General features: G+C 47.8%; 1 protein-coding gene across 2 annotated transcripts in view; it reads right to left on the bottom strand.

Moving 5' to 3' along the window:
* Positions 1-25,787, bottom strand: part of PKN3 (protein kinase N3) — a 61,315-nt gene continuing 35,528 nt past the window's right edge. For both annotated transcript variants that reach the window (XM_077305896.1, XM_077305895.1), the window contains 12 exons: positions 23,963-24,152; positions 22,084-22,243; positions 20,515-20,582; positions 18,969-19,035; positions 17,611-17,702; positions 13,966-14,142; positions 12,083-12,145; positions 9,702-9,778; positions 8,150-8,292; positions 7,875-7,982; positions 2,777-2,857; positions 1-1,237 (listed from right to left, as the gene is read on the bottom strand). In XM_077305896.1, the coding sequence (XP_077162011.1) occupies positions 1,025-1,237; positions 2,777-2,857; positions 7,875-7,982; positions 8,150-8,292; positions 9,702-9,778; positions 12,083-12,145; positions 13,966-14,142; positions 17,611-17,702; positions 18,969-19,035; positions 20,515-20,582; positions 22,084-22,243; positions 23,963-24,152 (1,439 nt within the window). In that variant the 3' untranslated portion in view covers positions 1-1,024. The remainder of the gene's footprint in view (positions 1,238-2,776; positions 2,858-7,874; positions 7,983-8,149; positions 8,293-9,701; positions 9,779-12,082; positions 12,146-13,965; positions 14,143-17,610; positions 17,703-18,968; positions 19,036-20,514; positions 20,583-22,083; positions 22,244-23,962; positions 24,153-25,787) is intronic.

A 25,787-nucleotide genomic window follows, 5' to 3' on the forward strand; every position in this document is an offset into this window, starting at 1 on the left:
TAAGGAAAAGCTGTGCAATTTTAATACAATCTTCATAAGAGAACCACTAGACCGCTAAGCAAAGATTGAGAGTTTTTTTCCTAACTAAGCCTTGGGACTGATTCCAAACGCATTTCTCTACAACGGTAAACTTGTGGCAGGAGTTCCATGTGCACAGGAATGGTTTGTGGATGACACTTCTGTGATGGGCCTGAGCTTTGGGGGAAATGATCACATTCAAGCCCACACCTCCCGATACCAACAGGAGTGCAAGGCAGGGCTGACCCGCCTGCCACAGAAGTCATTTACACATTTGGGAATTGCCGAGAGCCATCCTTTGGGTCCCGAAAACATTGCATCAGAGGAGTGATTAGCAGCCTGTGATCCGACAGCTCCTTCACTAGCCTAGTTTTGAGGCGGACTTCATCCAGCACAATAACAACACAACAGTAACAAACCCAAGCCCAGCTTGGGGAGCCAGGTCAATCCTCATCCCTTATGCGGAGATCCCATCCGTCCATCCCTGAGAAAGCTTGCTAGATCGCTCCTGAAGAGGTACTTGCTTATCTCTCTACACAGGTGTGTTTCTGTGGGTTTATTTTGGCATGGGGAGGATGTTGAGGGAGGTTTCAGTGCCTTGTGGTTCCTGTCCCTGGCCTGAAATAAACCTCCAAGGAGCTTTAGAACATCACGTGGAGAAAGTTTCACGAGTTCTGCTTTGGAATAAACAGAGAGAGCAGGAAGAGAGCAGTAGACTCCCCTTTCTGCCATAATGTCAAAGTATCGGCAGCCTTGTTTCCAAGTGGAGTTCGTTTTTTAATCGCCCAAAGTGCTCCAGCAGAGCGCCATGCCTAAGCGGTGCAGAAGGTGAAGTTCTCCAGGTAAAAATACTTTGTCCCCATCGGTACTGGAAAACCTGATCCCATTCCCAGCAAGTCTTCCTGTGCATTCACGGGCATTTTGCAAACTTCATTATACCCAGCCAGTGTCTGAATTTTGCCTCCAGCAGCCAAGAAAGGGTGGGTGGGATTTCAGTTGGAGCAGATCAGGCTTCTAGGAGGTGTCGGGAGACAAAGTCAAAGTCCTTGAAGATGGCCTGCTCCTCTGGCGTAAGGGCTGGGAGGTCGTCAGGCGGTGTCAGGACGGCCTTCTGCGAGGTGAACTCCTGGTCGAAGTTGCTGACGTCAGTGGCACCTTTCAAAGTAGGCACAAACGGGGGCTTTATGGTCTTGGCAAACAGGGCATCCCAATCAATCTCCTGGAAAAGAGAGCAATGCAATTAACTCCCAGTGATCAGTGCAGAGTCTCACAAAGCAGGATGGAAAGGATTCCACTGCTAAATACTAGAACACGAGCAAGCAGAATACAGACCAGAGGAATACTCCGAGATGTCTGAAGCAGAAGTAGTCCAGTAGTCTGCCTGCCTCTGTCTCCAAAGCACACCCCTTCCCACTGAGCTGTGCATCTGTCCAATGAGACAGATTGGTCTCTAGCACAGCACTCGACTTTAACTGGCATCAAGACAATTCAGCTACACAAGGGCCTGTCAAGTGTGCAAAATGGGGTACACGGTGTGTTGAAGTTGTACAAAAGAAGAAAAACGACTCTGTAATGAGAACACAACTAAATCAGAATTAGTATAAGGTAGGAAAAGTCCATCCAGTGCTTAAAAGCAGTGGTCCACCACCTTTTTCAGGCTGCGGACCGGCGGCGGCAGGGAGGGCGATCGCCCGCCCGCGCATGGGCGTTTGCGCCAGGCACGGCCGCAAAACGCGCATGCGCGGCACACCTGAAAAAGGTTGCGGACCACTGCTTTTAAGCACTGGATGGACTTTTCCTGCGTTGTACTAATTCTGATTTAGTTGTGTTCTCGTTACAGAGTCGTTTTTCTTCTTTTGTACAACTTCAACACACCGTGTACCCCATTTTGTATTTGATTATTACCGCCCGGAGGTTGGCAACCCTAGCAGAGCCCATGCTTGGTACCTCTTTGCCTGCAACCCTCAGTTAAAAGACTGTGGACAACAAAGCTCAGTGCGCGGGAGTGCCACGCATGTGCACTTGTGGCTGCGCATGACGCAAACACACATGCGTGGCCCGGCGCAGCCCTGCGGAAGCAGGGAGCCGTGACCCGGTGCCAGGGCCTTTGCGGCCCAGCACCGGGCCATAGCCCAGTGGTTGGGAACCACCACTTAAAAGCATAAACATAACATAGCAATTCTGCACAAATGTTACGCAGCCGTAGGAATACCACAGTTTACATGCCTCAGGAGTTGTTCCTCTGCAATGAAACCATGACGAGAATCATCAGGACATGAGTGTTACCTAGAGGCCGCTGGGCGCTTGTGCAGTATAATGTTTTGGGCTGGGATTCACTGAAGCAGCAGACACAAGTGAAACGCAGGCTTTACCATAGATGCAAGTGGGTTGCTGTGTTGGTCTAAAGTAGCGTAGCAAAAATAGAGTCCAATATCAAGGAAGGAGCTTTCTCTGTGCATGCACTCAAAGGCTCCAACCTTGAATAAATCTTTGTTGGTCTTAAAGCTGCTACTGGACTCTATTTTTGTCATCCAGGCTTTACCAGTTCCTCGTTTAGATTTGGAATTCCCAGTAGCATTCCTACAGTTACATGACCCCTGTTCTAGGTATTCTCCCCGTGGGGGGGGGGGGGGTCACACTCGGGACTGAACCTCTCTAGTCCCACAGAAGAACTGTGCTGTGTACTTCCAGGCCAGCAATGGATCACCAAAAAAACAGCGGCCACTTTCTTCATTATGAGATGGAGGCAACTCCCTACCTTGAAAAAGGGCTGGATTTTAATCTCCTCGGCATCTGCTGCTCCAGCTCCAAGGCGCCGCTCTGGACACTTCCGGAGAAGCTGCAGGAAACGATACATTGCAAATATTGCCCCCCAAAGTATAACCGCAGAGTAGTAAGGTCTGTCAAGTCAGCCAAGGGGGGGGGGTACCTCCTGCAAGCAGTTAGTGCCTCAGAGAGGCACAGATGCCATTCACTGTGAACAATCCACCAGCAAGTCCCACTGAAATGAATGGGGGCTGTATGAGACCTCTCTCTAACGATGCAATAGGTTCAAATGGGTAGCCGTGTTGGTCTGAAGTAGCACAATAAAATCAGAGTCCAGGAGCACACTTAAGACCAACAAAGATTTATTCAGAGCTTTCGAGTGCAAGCACCCTTCGTCAGACTATGATCTCCTTACATCACAGGGAATATATAGCAAAAATCAATTCTGCTACATCAGTAGACTGTGTCACAACCAAATACAGCCAATGATAATCCTTTGTCAAAACAGCCAAACAATCCCCTAGAATTCAGTGTACTTTACAAAAACATAGGGAGAAACCAAACTGCATTTTATTAGTGATCAAAGGTTCTCACCTCCCCATAGGTTACTTGCTCCATCCCACTGTGAGACATTCCTCCCAGGGAATTGCTGGTCACTTCCCAGGGCCAGGAAGTCAAAATCAAAATTCCATTACAATACCATATCTTACAGTCATATTATCACAAATAAAAAACACAGTGAGGAATATGGATACACAAGTTGAAAAAGGTTAGCATGAATAGATAAAAAACCTTTGTCCCTGTTGAGTCCTGGGTATGTCATAGTATTGAGTTTTGTAATAACTTGAATTTCTGCAATCTCCCTTTCTAGCCTGTTCTTGAAGTTCCTTTGCAATACAAAAGCAATTCTCAGGTCCGTTATTGAATGTCCTGGAAGGTTGAGGTGCTCCCCCACAGGTTTTTCAGTGTTGTGGTTTTTGATGTCAGACTTGTGCCTATTAATTCTTTGGCAAAGGGTTTGACTTGTTTGCCCTATGGAGAGAACAGGGGGGCATTGTTGGCCCTTGATGGCATATACTAAGTTGGAAGATGAGCAGCTGTATAGGCCTTTGATGGTGTAGGTGATGTTGTTAGGTCCAGTAATTGTGGCACTGGAGTGTATATGGCTGACGAAGGGTGCTTGCACTCGAAAGCTCACGCCCTGAATAAATCTTTGTTGGTCTTAAAGGTGCTCCTGGACTCTGATTCTATTGTCTATCGATGACTGTGGCCCAGAACACCCAGGAGTTCGGCCGTGCCTGACTGGATGGAGGTGCAGAGAGTGGAAGCTTAACTGACATGGCCTTCGCTTGGATTTGTTGAAGAAATGTATGAACCTAGATGATCCAGAAACGGTCATGGGTTGGGTCCGGTTGGCCGGAGAAGTGGAAATATGGATGCGCCTGGTGACCCACCTGGAAGGTGAGAAGGCGAAAAATGTAAAGAAACCGGGGCCACAAAAGAAATCCACCCCGGGGAAGACGTCTACGCCGGATGCCGCTGCGAGAGCCCAACACCAGGAGAAGGGGTTGTGTCTGGGCAGCGGAGGCCAGCCATTTCTTCGCCAACTGTCTGCCCAAGATGCCTGGTTAGAGACTGGAGACTCCCAACGCGAAGCCTGCCGGGGAGAAGACGGTGAAGGTGCTCCTAACTCCGTTGCTGGAGCCTTTCGAGTACACCTCTTCCTCAAGTGGCACCAACAAGGACACCGAAGCGTCAGAACTGCCGGGAAACGAGGAAGACCTGCCACGAGACAGCCCCGCCAGAAGGTCAGAGTCCGGGGCAAGCACTCGGTAAGTCCTATCCCCATACTCCTCCTACCAGTGACTTTATCCATCCCAGAGTCGGGGAAGAAAGTGAAGGTCCAGGGCATTTTGGACTTTGGATGCACCTGGACTATCATAAACCCGACACTGGTGCAAGCCCTGGGTGTGGGGACAGAGCCACTTAAGAAGGTTTTGAGATTTGTGCAAAAGGGGGAGACGGGGTGTCCCAAACACTCCCTATAGCATTGGGAATGAATTCAAGCGGTTGTGCGGCGTTTCCATTTGTGTTGGGGTTGGTCTAGTTGCACAAATATGACCCCCGTGTGCGGTGGAGGTCCAGGGTCCTCTGATTCACCAACCTAGGATGCCGGCCTCATTGTTGTCACGCGGTGTGAGCATATTGCGGAAGGGCGGTGTGAGCATGTTGCTCTCTGTAGCAGTGAGGTCCCCCGTTTGCCCAGGGAATATTGGGATTTGAAGGAGAAAGAATGTGACCAGCTTCCCCCTCACCGAAAGACAGACTGTTGCATTGAATTGAAGCCGGGGGAACTGCTGCCCAAGGCAAAATTATATTCAATGAGCCCCAGGGAAATGACTGAACTACGCGCTTTCCTCGACAAGAACTTGGCACAGGGTTTCATTCGGCCGGCCGCCTCTCCCATGGCTGCCCCGGTGCTCTTTGTAAAGGAAAGGGACGGCACCTGGCAGTTGTGCACGGATTATCGGGGTTTGAATGCAGCGTCTACTTCAAATGCGTACCCCCTGCCCCTGATAAAGGTCTTGTTGGGACATTTGGGGAAGGGAAAGATTTTTAAGAGAAGCCGACTACAGAGTGAGAATTAAAAAGGCCAAGAGTACTTGACTGCCTTTAAAACCCCCTTGGTCAATTTGAATATTGCCCGCCCATTATGTCCATGAACATGATCAATGAAGTGGTGCATGATGTATTGTATGAAGGGGCCCTGGTTTTTTTAGAGGATATTTTATTATACTCAGAGACTATGGAGGAACATGTGGCCTGGGTGACACAGGTACTCAGGCGCTTAAGAGCCAGTCAGTTGCATGCCAAGCTTTCTGAATGTGAATTCCACGAGCAAAGTGTGGACTTTTTGGGTCATCGTGGTTCTGCTGGGGGAATATAAATGGATTCCGACTTGTTGCCCTGGGAGCCCACGAAGACCCGTCAGTAGTCGCAAGGCTTCCGAGGGTTCGCCAGTTTTTACAGAATGTTCATTCCCAACTTTGCTCCGTTGGTTTGGTCCAAAGACTGTCAGGTGGCGTTTGAGGCATTAAAGACATTGTTTACCACTGAACCCATCCTGTCCCACGTTGATCTCAGGAAAAAGTTTACGGTGCAAGTAGATTCCTCGGATGTGGTCATGGGGGCAGAGATTTTGCAGAAAGGGGAGGAGGGGCAACTACACCCGCTGGCATATATTTCAAAGACATTTTCTGGCCAGGAAAATAACTGGGCCATTTGGGAAAAAGAGGTGGCTGCGGTAAAATTGGCATTGTCAAATTGGAGGCATTGGCTTGAAGGGTCTGCAGTCCCTTTTGAGGTTTGGACAGACCATAAAAATTTGCAGGCTCTGAAACAGCCCCGGACTCTCTCAGCCAAACAAATGTGGTGGGCTGAGTTCTTTTCCCGCTTCAACTTCATTCTGCACCATTTCCCTGGTAAAATGATTTTTTTGGCCGATGCGCTGTCGTGCCTCCACTGATACGAGTGTAAAAAAGAACCATTGGTGGACACGGTGTTCTGTCCCTCCCAGTTGGGGTTGGTGGCTGTGACGCGCAGTGCAGCCAAGGAAGGAGCCCCCACGCCTGGGGGCTGGATTCAGAAGGACGTCACCACAGATCCCGAGTTTCCCTGACTTTGGGAATCGCTGCAACTGAAGGAGGGGGTGTTTTGCAAGGGCGAAAAACTTTGTGCCTGCAGCCGCCAGAAAGGACGTTTTAAAACTTTACCATGATTCCAAGTCGGCCGGCCATTTGGGGTTTGTGAAAACCTTACATCTGGTGCGTAGGCATTACTGGTGGCCTACCTTGTGCACGGATGTGGAGCATTACGTAAAAGGGTGCTCCGTTTGTCTGGCTGCCAAGCCGGCGGGGGGGAAACAGGTCTGTTACAACCACTGCCAACCCCCTCGGCCCCCTGGAAAGGAATGACCATGGACTGTGTTGCTGATCTTCCTCCTTGCCATGGGAAAACAGGGATTTGGACGCATTCTCGAGGCAAGCCCATTTCATTCCTTGCTCAGGTTTGCCTTCTGCGTCCAGGCGGGCCTCTCTCTGGAACACGTGTGCAAACTGGCTTCTGGATCGGTGCCTCTCAGACCGCAGAAGCCAGTTCGTTGCCAAGTTTTAGCGGGAGCTTCTGGAGACGTTGGGGGTGGAACAGGCTTTGATCTTAGGTTACCACCCAGAGACTAATGGTCAAACTGAGAGAGTTAATCAGATCTTGGAACAATATTTGCGGTGCTTTATTAATTACAAAGCAGTCAGATTGGTTGGCCCTATTGCCCCTGGCTGAATTTGCGTATAATAATGGAGCACATTCTTCAACTGAAGTGTCTCCCTTCAAAATGGTGTATGGAACTGATTTACAAGCAGCCCCCACCTGGGTTCCGCGAAATGACTGTTTAAAGGACTTACAGGGTTGGGAAAAGTCCATCGCGGATCCGTGGCCCTTTATTGTGGAGAATTTGGAGAAAGCGAAACGAGACTACAAGACGTTTGCTGATAAGAAAAGGAGTGAGCCCCGTGCCTGGACGGTGGGGGATCTGGCATTTTTGTCCACAAAGAATTTGCCTGTCAACAACCTTCACACAAACTGGGGCCCAAGTTTGTGGGGCCATTTAAAGTTGTTCGGGTCATAAATGCAGTGACTGTGGAACTTGCTTTGCCTAAGACTTATAGACATGTTCATCCCGTTTTTCATTCCAGCTTGCTAAAAAGGCCCCGCTTTTTAAAAATAGATTCTTTTCTGTTTTCCAATCACCTGGCCTCAGTGTGTTTATTGGCTTTCTGCAATTGGGAGGACCTACGAAGGTTTGAAGGGGACTCCCCTAAACCCTCCTCACAAGGTGTCACTACAAAATGGCTGCTATGGAGGGGCCAGGGCCAGGGCCAAACACTGGAGAAGGCTCTTTCTGATGCCTCCAGCGCTCATCTGATGCTCCTCCCACTGAAGAGGAAGAAAGCCAGAACTGCAACATATTTTGGGAAAGAAATAAGCAGGTGGCAAGTGGGAATCGCTGTCCTAGAGCAATGCCTGGACTCTACCTTTCGGATGATGGAGATAGTCTCTGTCGAAAGGAATCGTGGGTAACGGACATCTTCATTGACAATGCTGTCAAAAACCTCCTCTTCGTTGTCGCCGGGGAACGGAGACTGTAGGAAAGGAAGAGATTACCCGTTCATTCAAGATTTAATGCCTTATGTTTTTTTTTTTATTATAATAACGTAGTAATTTCCTGGTTCTTCCTCTGCTTGGATATCTCACATTGAGGCCAGGATAACTTTGCCACAAAAGCTTTGCCACATGAAGACTCACATACCTCACCAACCAACATCTCGAAAACGAGCACGCCCAACCCCCACCAGTCCACGGCCCGGGTGTAAGAGGGATCCGTTAGCACTTCTGGAGCCAGGAACTCTGGGGTGCCACAGAAGGTGCTGGTCCGGTCGCCAAAGCCCATCCCTAGAAGGTTGTAAATAGATCATTTTAATACACCAGGAACAACTAGCCAAAGTCACCCCTGCTGGGCTGGGTGTTCTCTGCTCTGAAAGTTCCAAACTCAGCGCAATCCCTGCACTGGCAGAAGCGGAATATTTCAGTCTATGCAACTGGGCTCCTCTGGGGCCTTTTGGGGCCTATGGACAACTTTGACATTCTGCCACAGGATGCAACTACAAAATGGCTGCCACCAGAGGCGGATCCAACCACAAACAGGAAGCCGAAATACAGGGGAGACAGGGAAAGTGAAATGAGACAGGAGGAAATGAGCACTGTGGTGGCTGCTGCTGAAACGGCCTCATTTCTAATCTGCCTAGCCAATCAGGCCCCCAATGACCTGTCATAAGCGCTGCTGTGCCGAGTGTCACACCTGGTCCCGCCCACTTTCTGAAAACAGTTGGCAAGCACTGCGGGGCCCACAGGCGCCATACTGGGGGCCTCTGCGGTACATGAATCAAAGCATGCATGCCTGGCTCCCCTTGCATACTCGATTCTGTGGCTCTCAGTCATACAGGGACACTGGGTCGGGCACAGCACCGAAGTTCCCCTGTCCCCAGCCTTCTGGAGCTTCCTGAGTCCCTGCCCAGTGTAAAGGCCTCCCTGTGAAGATGGGCCTCGGGCATGGAGATGGCAGCTGCGGCAGATAAGCCAGCAAGGCACTTGTGCTCTCCTCGCTGAGAGTGCAGCCAGAAAGAAAGGCCCTCCCGGCTTCGGGCTCTGCCAGCTGGCTACTCCTCCTGCAAAATGGACACCCACTCCAGGTTTGCCTCCTCTAACCTGCTCATTTATTTTGTGAGAACTTTGTGGCCCTGCCGTCTTCAGCCTTGCCTGATCCTCCTTCCCTTCAGGGTATGGGTTTTCTGGCAGGCATACAGACACCCATGTGTCTGCATGCCTGGCTAGTCACAGAAATCCCTTGTGATACAGGTCTAGCTGTAGGGCCACTGCAAAACCCCAAAAGGAATAGCTCCTGACCTCCAAGCTCTTTGCAGTCCATCTTTGCAGCTAATAGGGGCTAGAAACTTGGTTTCTCTTTTTCAAAGGGAAGCAAGCTAAGATCAGCAAGAAATTAAATTATGTGAAATTAAATTCTGTGAATCATAATCAGAACTTGCACAGAATCACAAGGCACTCACAAGCTCTGGTTTTGGTTGCCAGGTCACTTAGTTTAAGAGCAATTCTCGGTATGTTTAGGATTTTCGCAACCCTGATTAGTTTTGGTGGTTCTTGCCAATTGGACAACTTCCTTATTGACTCCCGATTTATTTATGAAGAAGTTAAGCAGTGCAGAATTTCTTAGGAAACTCCATACAGGCCTTGAAAGACAGATGCTCCAAATTAACTAAGGTGTAGGCAGGGCCAAGATTACTCACCTTCCTTACAGAGTCCAAAATCAGCAATCTTCACAAAGCCCCGTGCATCTAAGAGCAGATTATCCAACTTTAGGTCCCTGCAGACAGGGAAAAGGAACAGAGCAAAATTCAGGAAAAAGGTGCTAAGAGACCTAGCATCCAAAAGTTCATTAGCCCACTCTTCATGCCTGGGGCTGAAGACTGAGGAGGTGATACTTTAGATTAGAGACAGAAGAAGACTGTAGGTATCATGATTACTGCAAATAAAATGCATGTTCAACACAGGGTTGAGGCAGTATGATGATGATACAGAGCACGGTCTTCTTGGTGGTGGCTTTAGCTATCTGGAACCAATTACCCTGTGCTCACCGTTTGTATTTAAGAAATCTGTTCCACTTAATATTTCTGGTAAGGGCTATGAGGAGGAGCTGGTCTCATGGCTTAAGTACCATTCAGTGCTTAACACCCACTCAGAGAGGCTGTCCCGCCCTGGAGTGCGTCCTCCTCCAACCAGCTTGCCTGTCTGTCCACTGGCCAGCCAATCGCCTTCCGTCCCCCACCCCCTGACCACCCCCTCCTCCTTCCTCTTCCCTTTGAGGCTCAGAGGCTGCAGATCCCTGCTGCGTGAGACCTGCCCCTGCCAGTGCGTTCCCTACCTAGGGGCCTCCAAGCCTGCAGCCTTTCCAGGTCCTGGGGAGAGGGAGAGGGAGAGGCCATCCGCAGAGTTCTTCCACTCAAACCCCTCCCCCCAATGCAATATGTTTTGTCCTTAGTACGAATATAAAGCTGGGCTTTTAAAGTCCTAAGGAAGGATACGTGGGTTGATCTGGGAGAATCTATGGCACAAGACACTGTTCACCAACTTAATTTGGTTTGTTAAACTGTGTCCATATGTGGAAAAATATGACCTGACTATGGACAATCATGTTTGAGTGATGTTTATTACAGCCAAGTGATGTACTCTGGGCTTGTTTGAAAATAATTCAGCTAGATTAAACAAGGCTACTCAGTGGGACTCCTTGCAATGAACTGGTCTAGCACTGCTATTTCTCTCCCTAAGAAATCTGGGCATCTTAGTCCTGCGTAGGCATGCTTGTGATAACCTGAAACATAATTCTTAATACTCACTAAACTACCAGGGTTCGATGCCCTGGTTCGCTTTTTCCTAAATCAAGAGATTGTCTCCCACGCAGTCTGCTTGTTTGACTGGAGCCTTGGAGCAGGGAGCAGGGGCTTACACTTCAAAGGGCTCATGAAATGATATGAACTGTTTCGGTTTGCAAACCGGCATATTGGTATGTGGTATTCATAGTTCAGCCACAGACTACAAACTGAACCACAAAAATTCAGTTGGTGTCAATCCGTATTCAGGAACATCTGGAGCTTCCAAGCTGATTTTGAGGGGAGACCAATGTGGTGTTGTTGTTAGGTGTGAAGTCATGTCCGACCCATCGCGACCCCATGGACAATGATCCTCCAGGCCTTCCTGTCCTCTACCATTACCCAGAGTCCATTTAGGTTTGCAGCTTCAGTGACTCCATCCAGCCACCTCATTCTCTGTCGTCCCCTTCTTCTTTTGTCCTCGATCGCTCCCAGCATTAGGCTTTTCTCCAGGGAGTCCTTCCTTCTCATGAGGTGGCCAAAGTATTGGAGTTTCATCTTCAGGATCTGGCCTTATAAGGAGCAGTCAGGGCTGATCTCCTCTAGGACTGACCGGTTTGTTTGCCTTGCAGTCCAAGGGTCTCGCAAGAGTCTTCTCCAGCACCAGAGTTCAAAAGCCTCAATTCTTTGACGCTTGGCCTTCCTTATGGTCCAACGTTCACAGCCATACATTGCAACTGGGAATACCATAGCCTTGACTAAACACACTTTTGTTGGCAGGGTGATGTCTCTGCTTTTTAGGATGCTGTCTAGATTTGCCATAGCTTTCCTGCCCAGGAGCAAGCGTCTTTTAATTTCTTTGCTGCAGTCCCCATCTGCAGTGATCTTGGAGCCCAGGAAAATAAAATCTGTCACTATCTCCATTTCTTCCCCAACTATTTGCCAGGAGGAGACCAGTGTACAAAGTGACAATTGCAAACTGCATCGGCAAAAACCACCCATTTGTCCTGCATCTAGTCCTGCATAGCGGACCACTCCATTTATTTCCTTGCAACATAATTTAGCAGTGGCCAAACTGTGGCTCTCCAGATGTCCATGAACTACCATTCCCATGAGCCCCTTCCCCTATTCCAATGACTAATACCCCTATTAAAAAACTAGAACAATAAGAGAAGCATAAATTTGCAATGTATGATATTTAGGAGACCAAATCAAAGATGGAGATTCAGTTCAATTTGAGGAAAGCTCCCCTCTATGATTCCCCCCTTGGGCCCTTTCCCTCGATATCACTGTTGTCTTACCTATAAATTATCTTCTTATAATGTAGGAACTGGAGGCCCAAGACCACACAGGCAGAGTAGAACCTACAAAAGCAAGATTTCAGCACAGAAATGGCAACCAGGCAGCACTGCAAGCCCTCCAGTCCTGCCCATGTGGCACCACACTAAAATCTGTAACAACAACTGTCATGTCCACTTCACGCACATGACACAAACACATGAAGCTGACTCATACTGAATCAGACTGTCAGTCCACACAGGTCAAAACTGTCCACTCAGACTGGCAGTGGCTCTCTGGAATCGCAGGAGAAAAGGGGTCTTTCACATAATGGGATGCCAGATCCTGGCACCTTCAAACACTCCACCACTGAGCTACATCTCTCCCCTTGTTAGCTTGTCATAATCCTGGCAACAGCTCTTGAAGGCAAAATTATCATACTGCAGATAGAGGCTGAGATATGCTGAGAAATTTGCCCAGGGGCTGCCCAATTCCCGTTATATTATAAAATCATAGAATCATATAATCATAGAGCACCAGCAGCTCTGCAGCAATATTGGTGTTATTAGGTTTAAAAACAGCCCCTACACCCCCCGGAAAGATTCCCCTTATGGAATAATGAAGAAAAAAATTGGATTATTTATTTGTTTGTTTGTTTGTTTATTATATTTAGAAAAGAATCCTCAGATCCAAATCCCAAACCAGCATTGGGAACTTGGGAATACCAGGTTTCTTTGGCTCTATGATATTGGGAAGTAAAACATACTGATTGTCTGTGGGTTGTTACACATCGTCTCACGTTCCCTCCCTTTCATGGAACAAGCCATCCCAAGGCGCACCAATTGCCCTGCTTTGCATACCCCCAAGTCACAAGGAGAAGTGGGTGGTGGCCTCCAAGTACAGAGGCCTTCTCTGCTGCAGCACAACATTCTTGCCTTGTAGGCACCCTGCCTGCCACGAATCTGGTGAATTTTAGTTGCCAACAAAAAACCTTTGAAATCTTTGTTGGTTGAATTTCAATCTCTTAGCTGTTTATTTCTCAGCTCATATATATTGTTGCATTATGGTGGTGATACTGACCTCTAGTTTTATTGTTCCTTTTATGGTGCTTATCATGCTGGTGCTACCTTTAAGTTTGGTTTTATAGCAAGCTGGAAATGTTATGCTAACAGCTGTTTTCATCAGTCAGCATTAGTTACTGTGGAACAAAGTTTGAGTCCGGTGGCACCTTTGGGGCCAACAAAGTTTGATTCAAGCTTTCATGTGCAGGCACATTTCTTCAGAGGCAGTCTGTATCTCATTCAATAAACTTTTGTTGGTCTTAAAGTTGCCCCTTTAATCCATTAGTCACCCTGTTGCTCTGGTGGCAGCCACCAGGAATACTGAAATAATCTCTTCAAGGGGCAGGCTCCTGAAGACCCTCTTCTCACCCAACCAATTCTGCTTGCTTGCCCGCTGCTGCAGGAGCCTCCCTCTGACTGTTCGTTCCCACTTAGATATCAAACCCTTCGTGAAGCTACAGGATTTAGCTAGGAGAAGAGAGCCTGACCTGGATGGCCCTGAGCTAGCCCAATCCCAACAGATCTCAAAAGCTAAACAAGGTCGGCTCTGGCTAGTACCTGGATGGGAAACTACTAAAGAACACCAAGGTTTCTATGCAGAGGCAGGCCCTGGCAAACCACCTCTGAACACCTCTTTTGCCTTGAAAACCCTACAGCAGGGGTGGCCAAAATGTGGCTCTCCAGATGGCCACGGACTACAGTTCCCATGAGCCCTGCCAGCACCCTGCGGAGGCAGACAGCCACTTAACATCTGGAAATCCCAAGCAGATGAGGTGTCTTTTTTTTGTGCCGCCCAAATATATCAGACCTGTGACAGTATTTAGAAAATCATCTCAGCAACCCACCGTGTCACATGCTCTGAAAAGACATCGGAATGAATGCGCATCATGAGGTCCCCCCCAGGAGTGTATTCCATCACAAAACAAGCGTGACTCGGTGTCTGGAAGCAGGCAAACAGGTTCACCAGGAACGGGTGGCCAGAGGAGTTGACCACTTCAAAGATTCGCTTCTCGCAATTCAAGCTGCCGGGAATAAAACAGGACAGTGTCAGCGAGCCAAAATAGAGCTGTTGTTTTTCTTCTTCGTCTTCTTCTTTTTTTTGGGGGGGGGGGGGAAATCTTCCTAGTACTATGAGGATAAGAAATCTATTTTTCCCCTAAAATAAATGTTTGAATTGCAGCATTCTGTGTCTTTTGAGTAGGATGGCAATCACAGTCATTTATTTTATTTTTTATTTTATTATTAAATTTATACCCCACCCCTCCCAACAAGTTGGCTCAGGGCGGCTTACAAACAGAGGGACAATAGCCCAATACAATAAAGTTTACTCGGGTTGCATATTTGTTGTGTTAAGCCTGTCATGGAGAAGCCTTAGCAACCAGCTAAAGTGCTTTTAATTCGACCGGCTGATTTCAGACATCACACCACGAATTCGGCTAAGCCAGCATTTAAAAATCTGAATTATGGCTCAAAGTTCAAAATGGACAGGCAAATCACATTCCAGAGCAACTGGTCTGCTAGACTCCAGGCTAGGCTTCCTCAACCAGGGTTCATGAAATCCTGGGGTTTCTTGGCAGCCCAGGAAGGGTTTCCCAAATAGTTAATTTTATCGGATTTTATTGTTCAACAATATTTTATTTTATGGCGTTGAGATTTGGGGATTTTATTGTCATAAGATTATTTTTATGTAAATATGTTTATATACCTATGCAGATCAGGAGCTTCTTGTTGCAAAATTTAGGCTTAAATTGAAGAAAGTAGGGAAAAGCACTAGGCCACTCAGGTATGAACTAAATCATATCCCCAACGAATACACAGTAGAGGTGACAAATAGATTTAAGGAATTAGATCTGATAGACAGAGTGCCTGAAGAACTATGGACGGAGGTTCGCGACATTGTACAAGAAGTAGCAACTAAAACCATCCCCCAAAAAAAGAAATGCAAGAAATCGAAATGGCTGTCTGAGGAAGCTTTACAAATAGCTAAGGAGAGAAGGGAAGTGAAAGGCAAGGGAGAAAGAGAAAGATACACCCAATTGAATGCAGAATTCCAGAGAAAAGCTAGAAGAGATAAGAATGCCTTCTTAAATGAACAGTGCAAAGAAATAGAAGAAAACAATAGAATGGGGAGGACCAGAGATCTTTTCAAGAAAATTGGAGATATGAAGAGAACGTTTCATGCAAAGATGGGTATGATAAGGGACCAAAATGGTAGGTACCTCACAGAAGCAGAAGAGATTAAACAAAGGTGGCAAAATTATACAGAAGAACTATACAAGAGCGAGCTTAACATCCCTGATGACCACAATGGGGTAGTTACTGACCTGGAGCCAGACATCCTGGAATGTGAAGTCAAATGGGCCTTAGGAAGTCTGAGCAACAATAAAGCTAGTGGTGGTGACAGCATTCCAGTTGAACTATTCAAAATCTTAAAGGACGATGCAGTAAAAGTGCTACACTCAATATGCTAGCAAATTTGGAAAATTCAACAATGGCCACAGGATTGGAAAAGGTCAGTTTACATTCCAATCCCAAAGAAGGGCAATGCCAAAGAATGTTCAAACTACCGCACCATTGCACTAATTTCTCATGCTAGCAAAGTTATGCTCAAAATCCTACAAGCTAGGCTCCAGCAATATGTGGACCGAGAACTTCCAGAAGTACAGGCAGGATTTCGAAGAGGCAGAGGAACTAGAGATCAAATTGCCAACATACGCTGGAACATGGAGAAAGCTAGGGAGTACCAGAAGAACGTCTACTTCTGCTTCATTGACTATGCTAAAGCCTTTGATTGTGTGGAGCACAACAAATTGTGGCAAGTTCTTAAAGAGATGGGAATACCAGAGCATCTTATTTGTCTCTTGAGAAACTTATATGCAGGTCAAGAAGCAACAATGAGAACTGAACATGGAATCACTAACTGGTTCAAAATTGAGAAAGGAGTTCGGTAAGGCTGTATACTGTCGCCGTGCCTATTTAACTTGTATGCAGAGCACATCATGAGAAATGCGGGATTAGAGGAGTCACAAATTGGGATCAAGATTGCAGGGAGAAATATCAACAACCTCAGATATGCAGATGATACCACTCTAATGGCAGAAAGTGAAGAGGAACTAAAGAGCCTGTTGATGCGGGTGAAGGAGGAGAGTGCAAAAGTTGGCTTGAACCCCACCTTAAAAAAACAAAGATCATAGCATCCGGCCCTCTCAATTCCTGGCAAATAGATGGGGAAGAAATGGAGATAGTGGCAGATTTTATTTTCCTGGGCTCCAAGATCACTGCAGATGGGGACTGCAGCAAATAAATTAAAAGACGCTTGCTCTTGGGGAGGAAAGCTATGGCAAATCTAGACAGCATCCTAAAAAGCAGAGACAATCACCCTGCCAACAAAAGTGCGTTTAGTCAAGGCTATGGTCTTCCCAGTTGCAATGTATGGCTGCGAAAGTTGGACCATAAGGAAGGCCGAGCGTCAAAGAATTGAGGCTTTTGAACTCTGGTGCTGGAGAAGACTCTTGCGAGTCCCTTGGACTGCAAGGCGAACAAACCGATCAGTCCTAGAGGAGATCAGCCCTGACTGCTCTTTAGAAGGCCAGATCCTGAAGATGAAACTCAAATACTTTGGCCACCTCATGAGAAGGAAGGACTCCCTGGAGAAGAGCCTAATGCTGGGAGTGATCGAGGGCAAAAGAAGAAGGGGACGACAGAGAATGAGGTGGCTGGATGGAGTCACTGAAGCAGTAGGTGCAAACTTAAATGGACTCTGGGGAATGGTAGAGGACAGGAAGGCCTGGAGGATAATTGTCCATGGGGTCGCGATGGGTCGGACATGACTTCGCACATAACAACAACAACCTATGCTGTGAACCGCCGCGAGCCAGGTCGCTGGGAGCAAATCAAATTATAAATAAAAATAAATTAAATAATATATATTTAAAATGTCTTAAACATTTGTCAGCTGCTATGACCACATATGGTCATGTCGACTCACCACCTGCCTTCCAAGATGGCCAATGATGGGCCTAGAGGGGGTGGGAATGGGAGGGGTCCCCGGTGGGCAGGTATGCAGCTCTATTTCCCAGCCATGTTCCACATGATCACACCACTTCTTGGGTTTCTAGAAGCTTGCAGAATGTTTCCGGAGTTTCTCAATGATAAACAATTTGCAGAAGGCTGCTCTAGATGCACTTGCTTTGTAGGTGGAAAAGCCTTAACTAGGGTTTGTCAATGCAGACATCATGCCATACCAAGTAGCGCAAACCACAGTTTGAATGCCCATTTTGTACTACTATTTCCGATTCACCAGCTGCAGCCTTCCTAATTTAGACAAGCCATGGTTAACCTCCATAACTATGAGGTCGACTTCGATGACAATGAATCCAGTAGCTTCTCTCTCAAATATCGATTGTGGCTGAAACTCATTGCAGATCATGCATGCTGACTCACGCTCGCTGGGCCAGCAGCTGCAATACCAAGTTTGGACAAATTCTCACCTGTCCATCTCATCCCGGCTGAGGATGTCATGTTTCTTGAGGGCTTTAATGGCACACAGCTTGCCTGTGGCCTTGTACTGGGCCAGCAACACCTGAAATGGATAACATTCTATTCCATGGTGTACAACAACTGCTGAACAGCAGTTAAACAATAGCTAAAATAACAAAGCTAAAATAGCAAGCCCCAAATCCCTCAGACTTCTTGGCAAGATGGAATTCCTCCTCTTTCTGGAATGGAACTGGGCAGAATTTTGGGGGGGAAAAGGTTGAGAAGTCTAAAAATTATTATCACAAAAATCTAGTAAGTACACATTTTATGGCACAGTGCTAAAACTCAATTAATAGCAATGCATTAAAATCTCAGTAGAAAATATACAGGAACAGTAGGAGGAACACAACAACAAAACTATCTATAACAAAATTACCTGACATGTTTCGATCCAGATGGACAATAATTTTTAGACCTCTCCACCTCTCCAGGACACCTGAAGTTTCCTTATCCTGAATGTCACCCGTGATCCATCAAGGCTAAGACAGGCAGCAGCTCTCCAGGGCCTTTCCCAACGCCTTCTGCCTGGTCCTTTTTGGAGATGCTGAGGATTGAACTTGGGGCCTCCTGCATGCCCAGCAGAGCCCTCTACCACTGAGCCACGGGACTTCCCATTTAGCACCTGGGTTACTGATGCAGCTATTTCCCGTTTCCTCAAAATTCTTCCAGAACAATCACTTTTCCTTTTGGTGGACGGGGAAATAGTAACTTTAGTTTCAAATACCTGCCCTCTAGCATGGCTTCTATTCATACACATCCACCCTGCTCTACGAATGTGGACATTTGCTGAGATGGAACTATAGGGTCAGGTCTGGTTCACATATGCAGGAGAAGCACCCGGAAACTGGACTGAAGTTCACAGACAGTTTGATGTAGTTGTTAAGAGCAGCAAATCTCTAATCTTGAGAACAAGGCTTGAGTCCCCAGTTTTCCTCCACCTGCTGGGTGACCTTGGACCAATCGCAGTTCTCCCAGAACTGTCTCAGCCCCACCTCCCACACAAGGTGCCTGTCATGGGGAGATTAAGGGAAGGCGACAGGAAGTTGCTTTGAGACCCTTCAGAGTAGCGGAAAGCAGGGTATGAAAACCAGCTCCCCCATTCCCCTGTGTTCCCTGCAAACAAAGACAGTGCAGCGAAGCCAAGAGCAGGGGCAGGTCCTGCTTTCTGCTTGCAGGAAGGACAGTCTGGAGTGGAATCAGCCCCAGCCACCATCTGAAACCAGAGCAGTCCAGGATACCACTGGCTCCTCCCAGCCTTCCTAACATGCCTTACTAAGAGAAAAGGACAAAGCATATTCTCACGCGTCACCTTTCCAAAGTGGCCCCGACCCAGCATGGCAAGATAGCTGAAGTCCTCGAGTTGGACGGTTTTCTTCCTGTTGGCAGAGAAAAGCATGACTGAGGCAGCTCACAACAAAAACGTCCCGGGATGCAAAACCAAGTCAGGGTTAGGGCAGCCCTCAACAGAGGAGGAGGAGGAGGAGAAGAGAAGGTTCTAAAAGTCAAAGAAAGAAAGGAAGTGACCCCAAATAGCTCTAAAGGAGCCCGGAGGACATCAAAAGAGGCAAGGAAGATCCTCCATCCCTGCACAACACCAGCCAATGTTATAAATGAAAGAGGGAGAGGCAAAGAGAGAGAATGCACAGCTCAAGCTAACAGATGCCCTAGAACATTTTGTGGACCACAAGCTGTTACCAAGGAAACTCTGGAGTAAATTCCAGGAACCTGGCGGGGAGTGTTGGAAGGCGGGAAGAAAATGAGACTGCTAAAAGCATAGTCCAAAACAATCATAACACAAAAGAAAAAAGAAAAGTCGATGTCTCCTTGGATAAAGGGGCCTGTCAGTCAGGGCCAGTTTATTTAGGGAGCATATGTAGCATGTGCAGCAGGGACAAGTGGTGCCTTCCCCCCATGGATCAGGGCCACAGCCTCTCCCCCCTCCTCACCCCCATGCAACTTTAACAATGTGGTGCCAAGAGACTCAGAGGAAACTAAGAGCGCACCTGCACACACACGCTCTCTGCGGTCGCAGCAGGGAGAAGCACTAGCCCACTCTGGCCTCCTCCATCTGAGCCTGGCCCCTTTCTCTCCTGCTGCCACTGTGGCTCCTTCCTCCGTGCCCTACACTCATGAGAGGGACCGAAAACGAGGCAAAAACAGGTGAGCCGGAGGCCCTCCCTCCTCTCCCTTCACTCCTTCCGAAAAAGCTGCATGAAAACGCTACCAAAGAGCAAATGAAGGACAAGGGGCCATTCTAGAGCCCAAAAGTTTCTCCCAGGGAACGGGGAGACCTCTGGAGCTTTGCATTTAGCCAAAGTACTTAAAAAAAAGACAAACATGCTAACATTTGCCACAACTAAGTACAAGGTATGTTCTGATCTCCCTCGGTGTTCCTGAGATGATGCAACAGAAAGGAAGTGACTGGATCAGATCCAATATACGTGAAGGTCTATGGCAGGGGTGGTCAAACTGTGGTTTTCCAGATGTCCATGGACTACAATTACCATGAGACTCTGCCAACATGCAGGCAGGGGCTCATGGTAATTGTAGTCCATAGTCATCCTGACCTATGCTATTATGGATGTGGAATGGTATAGTATCACCCCATCTTGTGAGGCCCCAGAAACTAAGCAGGCTCAGTACTTGTTTGGCAGACCACCAAGAAAGACTCTGCAGAGGAAGGCAACAGCAACCAACCTCTGCTTTCCACTTGCCTTCAAAACCCCTTGCTGAGGTTGCATAAGTTGGCGGTGGCTCAACGTCACTTGACACACAGGCACTGTTATTAATTTGAGAGTATCTCCTTCTCCTCTTCCTCACCTTGGATATCTATCCTCTCCACTTGCAGAACTCACCTCAGGGAAGCCCGGCTAACCATTTCTTGGCCAAGAGGCCTTTCTTCAAGGTGTAACTTTTTGAGAGGCTGTAAAAGCAGGAAAAAGAAACACCATGGGTCATGGCTGAGCCAGAGGGCTGTCAAAGCTCTGCTGGAGCAGAAAGCAGCCCCAGTTATTCAGCTCCACTTGGGGCCTTCCTTGAAAGAACAGCCCAGAGAAAAGAGACGCTTCAGTTTGTAAGGATGTCTTCAAGAATGCGAATTCCTTCCCCAGCCAGAGGACACATTTTCCACTTCACCTGCACATCCCACATGAGGGCTGGGTGTTGCCAAGTGAACAAACCAATGTCCCGTTCTTGCTGAATGAAGAAGATGCCCCCTCGCCTTCCTACTCTTGGACTAAAAAGGCAATGTGGGCAGAGACTCAAGGCCTCGAGCAGACCTAGGTTCAAATTCCTGCTTCTCCTTTATACTCTAGAAGGGGCAGATATGACCCACCCTATTCACGCCTAACGCAGGCAAGGAAGCTGATAGCCGGCCGCTCCTTCGCCTTATCTAGTCGGAAGGATTTTTCTGCCAGCCCACCCTGAGATAACTTACTTAAATGATATTTTTCATTTAACCTATAGGCTCTGAATAGTGCCACATTAGAATCTGCAGGAACAAGCTAAACCAGGGGTCGCCAAACTGTGGTTTTCCAGTTATCCATGGACTATCATTCCCATGAGCCCATGCTGGCAGGGGCTCGTGTAAATTGTAGTCCATGGACATCTGAAGAGCCAGTCTGGCCACCCCTGGGCTAAACATTCATCTTAAGATCATTTTCTACTTGCTATAATGTACAATTTTTTTTTTGCAAGGTGACCTCCAAATCCACCTCATCCCAAAATCTCCCCAATTTTTCCTCCCACTGATGTACCCACCGTATCTCCAAGGGATGGAATCCTTCACACATTTCTCACATTTGAGAAAAGGGCCATTCCATTTAAGACTATTCCAGGGTATCAATTTTCTCAATAGCCCATAAGCTGGCCTCACCACCAAACAGGGCCCCTTGTCCTGATGGCCATTCATGACTTGAGATAGTACAGAATTCAGCCTAGGAAGCATAACAGCTCTCCTGTACTGGGGCCAAGTGAAGTGCTTGAGGCACACTGGGAGACTGTTAGGACAGGGCATGCCACCTCCATGCCAAGTTTTCTCGACTTTTTTACTGTTAAGAAACCCCTGAAACATTCTTCAGGCTTCAAAAAACTCCAGAAGTGGCACGATCATCCAGAATATTGTTTGGGAAGCAGAGCTGTGGATACGCCCACCCGGGGCCCCTCCCCTTCCCCTTCCTTCCAGGCCCATCATTGGCTATTGGTGGGAAAGGTGGGTCAAAACAACCATAGATAGTCATAACAACCGATAAATGTTTAGCAAATGTAAAAAATGTATAAAAATTAATTAACTCCCACTTATTTGGGAAACCCCTCCAGGGACGCCAAGAAACCCCAGGGGTCCACAAAAGCCTGGCCTAAAGTATCCAAGTTGACCACAAGGTCTCTATAGAAACCTGACCCAACATCAAAAGCGTCCACATTACCAAAGAATCCACAGGAGCCTGTTCCAGCTTTTTGGGAGAAGAGCCCAGGAAGAGGCGGGGCGGCTTCGGAGGAGGCTCAGCATCGAACGTCAGTTTAGCCACTGGGCAGTGGCTGCCTTTGGGAGACATGTTTCGGGGGGGAGATCTCTCTTCCACAGTCCTGCAGGCAGACATCAGAAGGCACACCCCACAGCATCAGCTACAGCAACCCGCCCCAGGGACAGCACAGATGTCCGTCTTGTTGCTCTCCTTAGGCTGTTCCTCCCAATGCGGCTCTTCAATACTAAACCAGCCCCGGTTCTCCCCCAGAGCATCCCACCGGACCCTTCGAGGCACAGAAAAGCCAGCCTTTCAAAGCAGCCAGGTTGCTGTTCTGAACTAAACACAAGCTGACCACCCGTTCAAATATTTGCTCTTGACTCGGCCCAACAGCCGCTTGCTCTAAACATTTTCTGCTGCTGCCTCATCCTCAGTGCCTGTTTGAGAGGAAGAACGAGAAACTTATAGCTGTGGGAAAGGCAGGCTGGCCACAACAAGGGTTGTTCTTGTTCATTCTCCAATGTGTTAACTCGCAGGAGATAAAATGGCCTCAGAAGTCTAGCTTGGGGGGGGGGGTGTCTTTTAACCCTCAGCTTCAAAAATAAACCTGGCTCCACTTCTTCATCATCAGCCATCAGCCAGCTTATGCATGATTAAGGAGTAAAGTTTGTGGTCTCAATAAGCGGGGCTCAGGGCCGAGAGGAAGAAACTGAATTGTGCTGTTTCGTTCAGAACCCAGCATCTCTCTCAATGGGGAGAGCCACAGATCGGCACTAGAGATCAGGTTTACTTGCATGCAAAAGGTCCCGATTTCAGGCCCAGATTAGCCACAGGATCATGGAAAGCAGGAGGTGGCAAAGACCCTGCTCTGCCCAAGGCCTCGGAGAGCTGCCACCAGTCAGAATAAACCATACGGCGGTAACTGGACAAACGGTCTGACTCTTTGCACACGGTCGGGGATTCTGCCCCCCATATCCAATGCCTGTTCCACATAATATATTTCTGGCAAGGGCTTGGGGGAGGAGCGTCTCTCGTGGCTTAAGTGCCACTCAGCGCTTAACACCCATTCAGGGCAGCTGTCCCGCCCGAGTGCTTCCTTCTCCAACCGGCTTGCCTGTCTGTCCAGCGGCCAGCCAATCACCTTCCATCCCCCACCCCTGACCACCCCCTCGTCCTTCCACTTCCCTCCCTCCTTCCACTGCCCCTGCTGGTGAGTTCCCTACCCGGGGGCCTCCAGCCTGCAGCCTTTCTGGGGTAGAGGGAAGCTGTCCACAGAGTTCTTCCACTCCAAGCCCCCCCCCCCCCAATCTAGCACCTGCTGTATTCCTGAATGCAACAAGTTTGGCCCTTGGTATGAAGAATAAGAGCTCTTTTTTTGTACCTCACTTTTTACTACTTGGAGCTGACAGTAGCCTACTCTTTCTCTCCCCGAAACAGACATCCTATGAAGTAGGTACGGCTAAGAGAGCTCTGAGAGAACTGTGACTGGCCCAAGGTCACTCAGCTGGCTGCATGTCGAGGAGTGAAAAATCCAACCTGGTTCTCCAGATTAGAGGACGTCGCTCTGAACTGCTACCTCAAACTTGTCCTAACCGTTCCATGTTATAAAGTGGCCCAAAGTCACTCAGCAATCTGAATTTGAACCTGGCCTCTCTGATCCTAGCCCCATGCCCCTCGTTGCTGTGTCATCCCTTGATCACCCAGCCCCGTTCCATGGAATCAGCTGTGTTTATTTACTGTGCCTGAAACCCAGTACGCCCGCTGTTTTGTTCTCAAGCATGCTTAGATGCATCGGCAATTGCTGCCTTTGGCTGACCGTGATCAGAACTCGGGCCCTTACCAGTCCAGCATTGGCACCAGTTCTGTTCGGCTCTGAGAAGGGGCTGCAGAAGCGAGGTCCGTGCGGGGGGAGGGCCGGAAAGGGGGGCTCAAGGTGGTCAGGGAACTGCAAGGCGGTAAGATGCTCATCATCAGGCGCCCCCATGTGGCGATGTTGATATTCATCTGAGAGGCTCGGAGGAACTCTTTCCCTGCCGGAATAAAAACTCACAAGCTCAGGAGAAAACTGCCATGCCTTGAAATCACCTGGGTCGTTGGCTCTCTCAGTAGTTCCCAAGAGGCTAAGCCTTAGGGACATACCAAGATCACCATTTGCACACGGCCTCTGTCATGCATTATGTCCATTTCCCCCCACAACAATTCAATCTGCCAAAGCACCTTGCATCAACAGAAAGAAATTTCCAAGCTGGCAATGGCAAAAAGCTTTATTCAGAACAAGTTCCTAGGTATAAAACCTCATTTTTGTATTTTACTTCCTCAGTAAACTTATTTCTGAATTGTTTTTTTCCCCCAGGGATACAAAGTCTTCAACCCACTACCTAATTCTTATATTTTATATACCTTATATTTTATATTTTAAATCTTGGGTCTATAAATTTATAAGATAGTTACCTTTATGGACCTTTGATACTAATAGACCCAAATTATATGACTTAAAATATAAAATATAACAAGAGCCCTGCTGGATGAGACCAGGGTGTCCCTCTAGTCCAGTATTCTGCCTCACACAGGGGCCAACCAATGGAGGGTCAGCAATAGGGCATAGAGTTCGAGGCCTTCCCCTGATATTGCCCCTCAATTCTGGGATTCAGTGTTTCACTAGCATTCAGTGGTTTACCGTCTTCTTTTTAAAATTCCACTGTTCAACTTTATATTTCACACTTCATCTCTTGCCAGGCGATTAATATATGACTCCCCCCCCAACACAGGTTTTATCCTCACAGAAACTCTGGATGGTACTTGTTATTCTTTGATTAAAACATTTCTATCCTGAATTTCCTTGTAGTTTGATGCAGCTTACAATAGTTTGCAACATTTTCAGTTCAAAGCCTTAAAAAGAAAAGATCTTCCTCTCCCCTCCCTTAAAAAGGTGCCTGTCAATTCATATTCCCTCAGAAGCCCAGGAAAGCAGGCAGGCCTTGCCACACCTCCTGAAGATCTCCAAGGGAGCCCCCTGCCCAGAGCAGAAGTCATGAAAGAAAAGGCCTGGGGTCTGGCTGATGCTCGGTGGGCAGCCCCGTGGGGTGGGAGAGCCAGCTAATGGCTGCCTGATGGCTGTAGTTGGCTCACAGGGACACATGGTAGTTTTGGTGAGAAGCCGTCACCAGACCAAAGTCCTACTTCTCCCCCACCCAACACCACTCGGGTGCACTTTGCCCAAATCTGTGGTAGTTTTGTCCCTCTCAGCAGCCTTGACACTTTTATACACACAATAAAGAGTGTAGCTGCCAATCAGATTTTTCCATTTCTTTAAATACAACACACACTTGTATCCTTCTCAACTAGTGGTCCAAGAACAAAAGATGTGTTGATTTGACATGAACGCAAGCCTAACAAATAAATAAATAATAAATAACACAGTTTTTTTTGTCCTTGTGCTACTGCAGCCCACAAAATGGCCTTGATTTGGCAGTGCCAAGTTGAGCTTCTAGAAGTTGTCTTTGACTGTTCGCCTAAGAAAGGCATCATGGGAAAGCAGTTTCCCCTGGCCTGTGGGTTACTCAGAAAGTCTGCCCACTTTCAAGAGCAGCACTCTGTGGTGGGCAGAGGTATCAAGATTCCCAGTGCCTCACTGCATGATTCGCTTCCCACAAGATTTCTTACTG

Source organism: Paroedura picta, chromosome 12 (assembly GCF_049243985.1).
Source record: "Paroedura picta isolate Pp20150507F chromosome 12, Ppicta_v3.0, whole genome shotgun sequence".
NCBI classification, from domain to species: Eukaryota; Metazoa; Chordata; class Lepidosauria; order Squamata; family Gekkonidae; genus Paroedura; species Paroedura picta.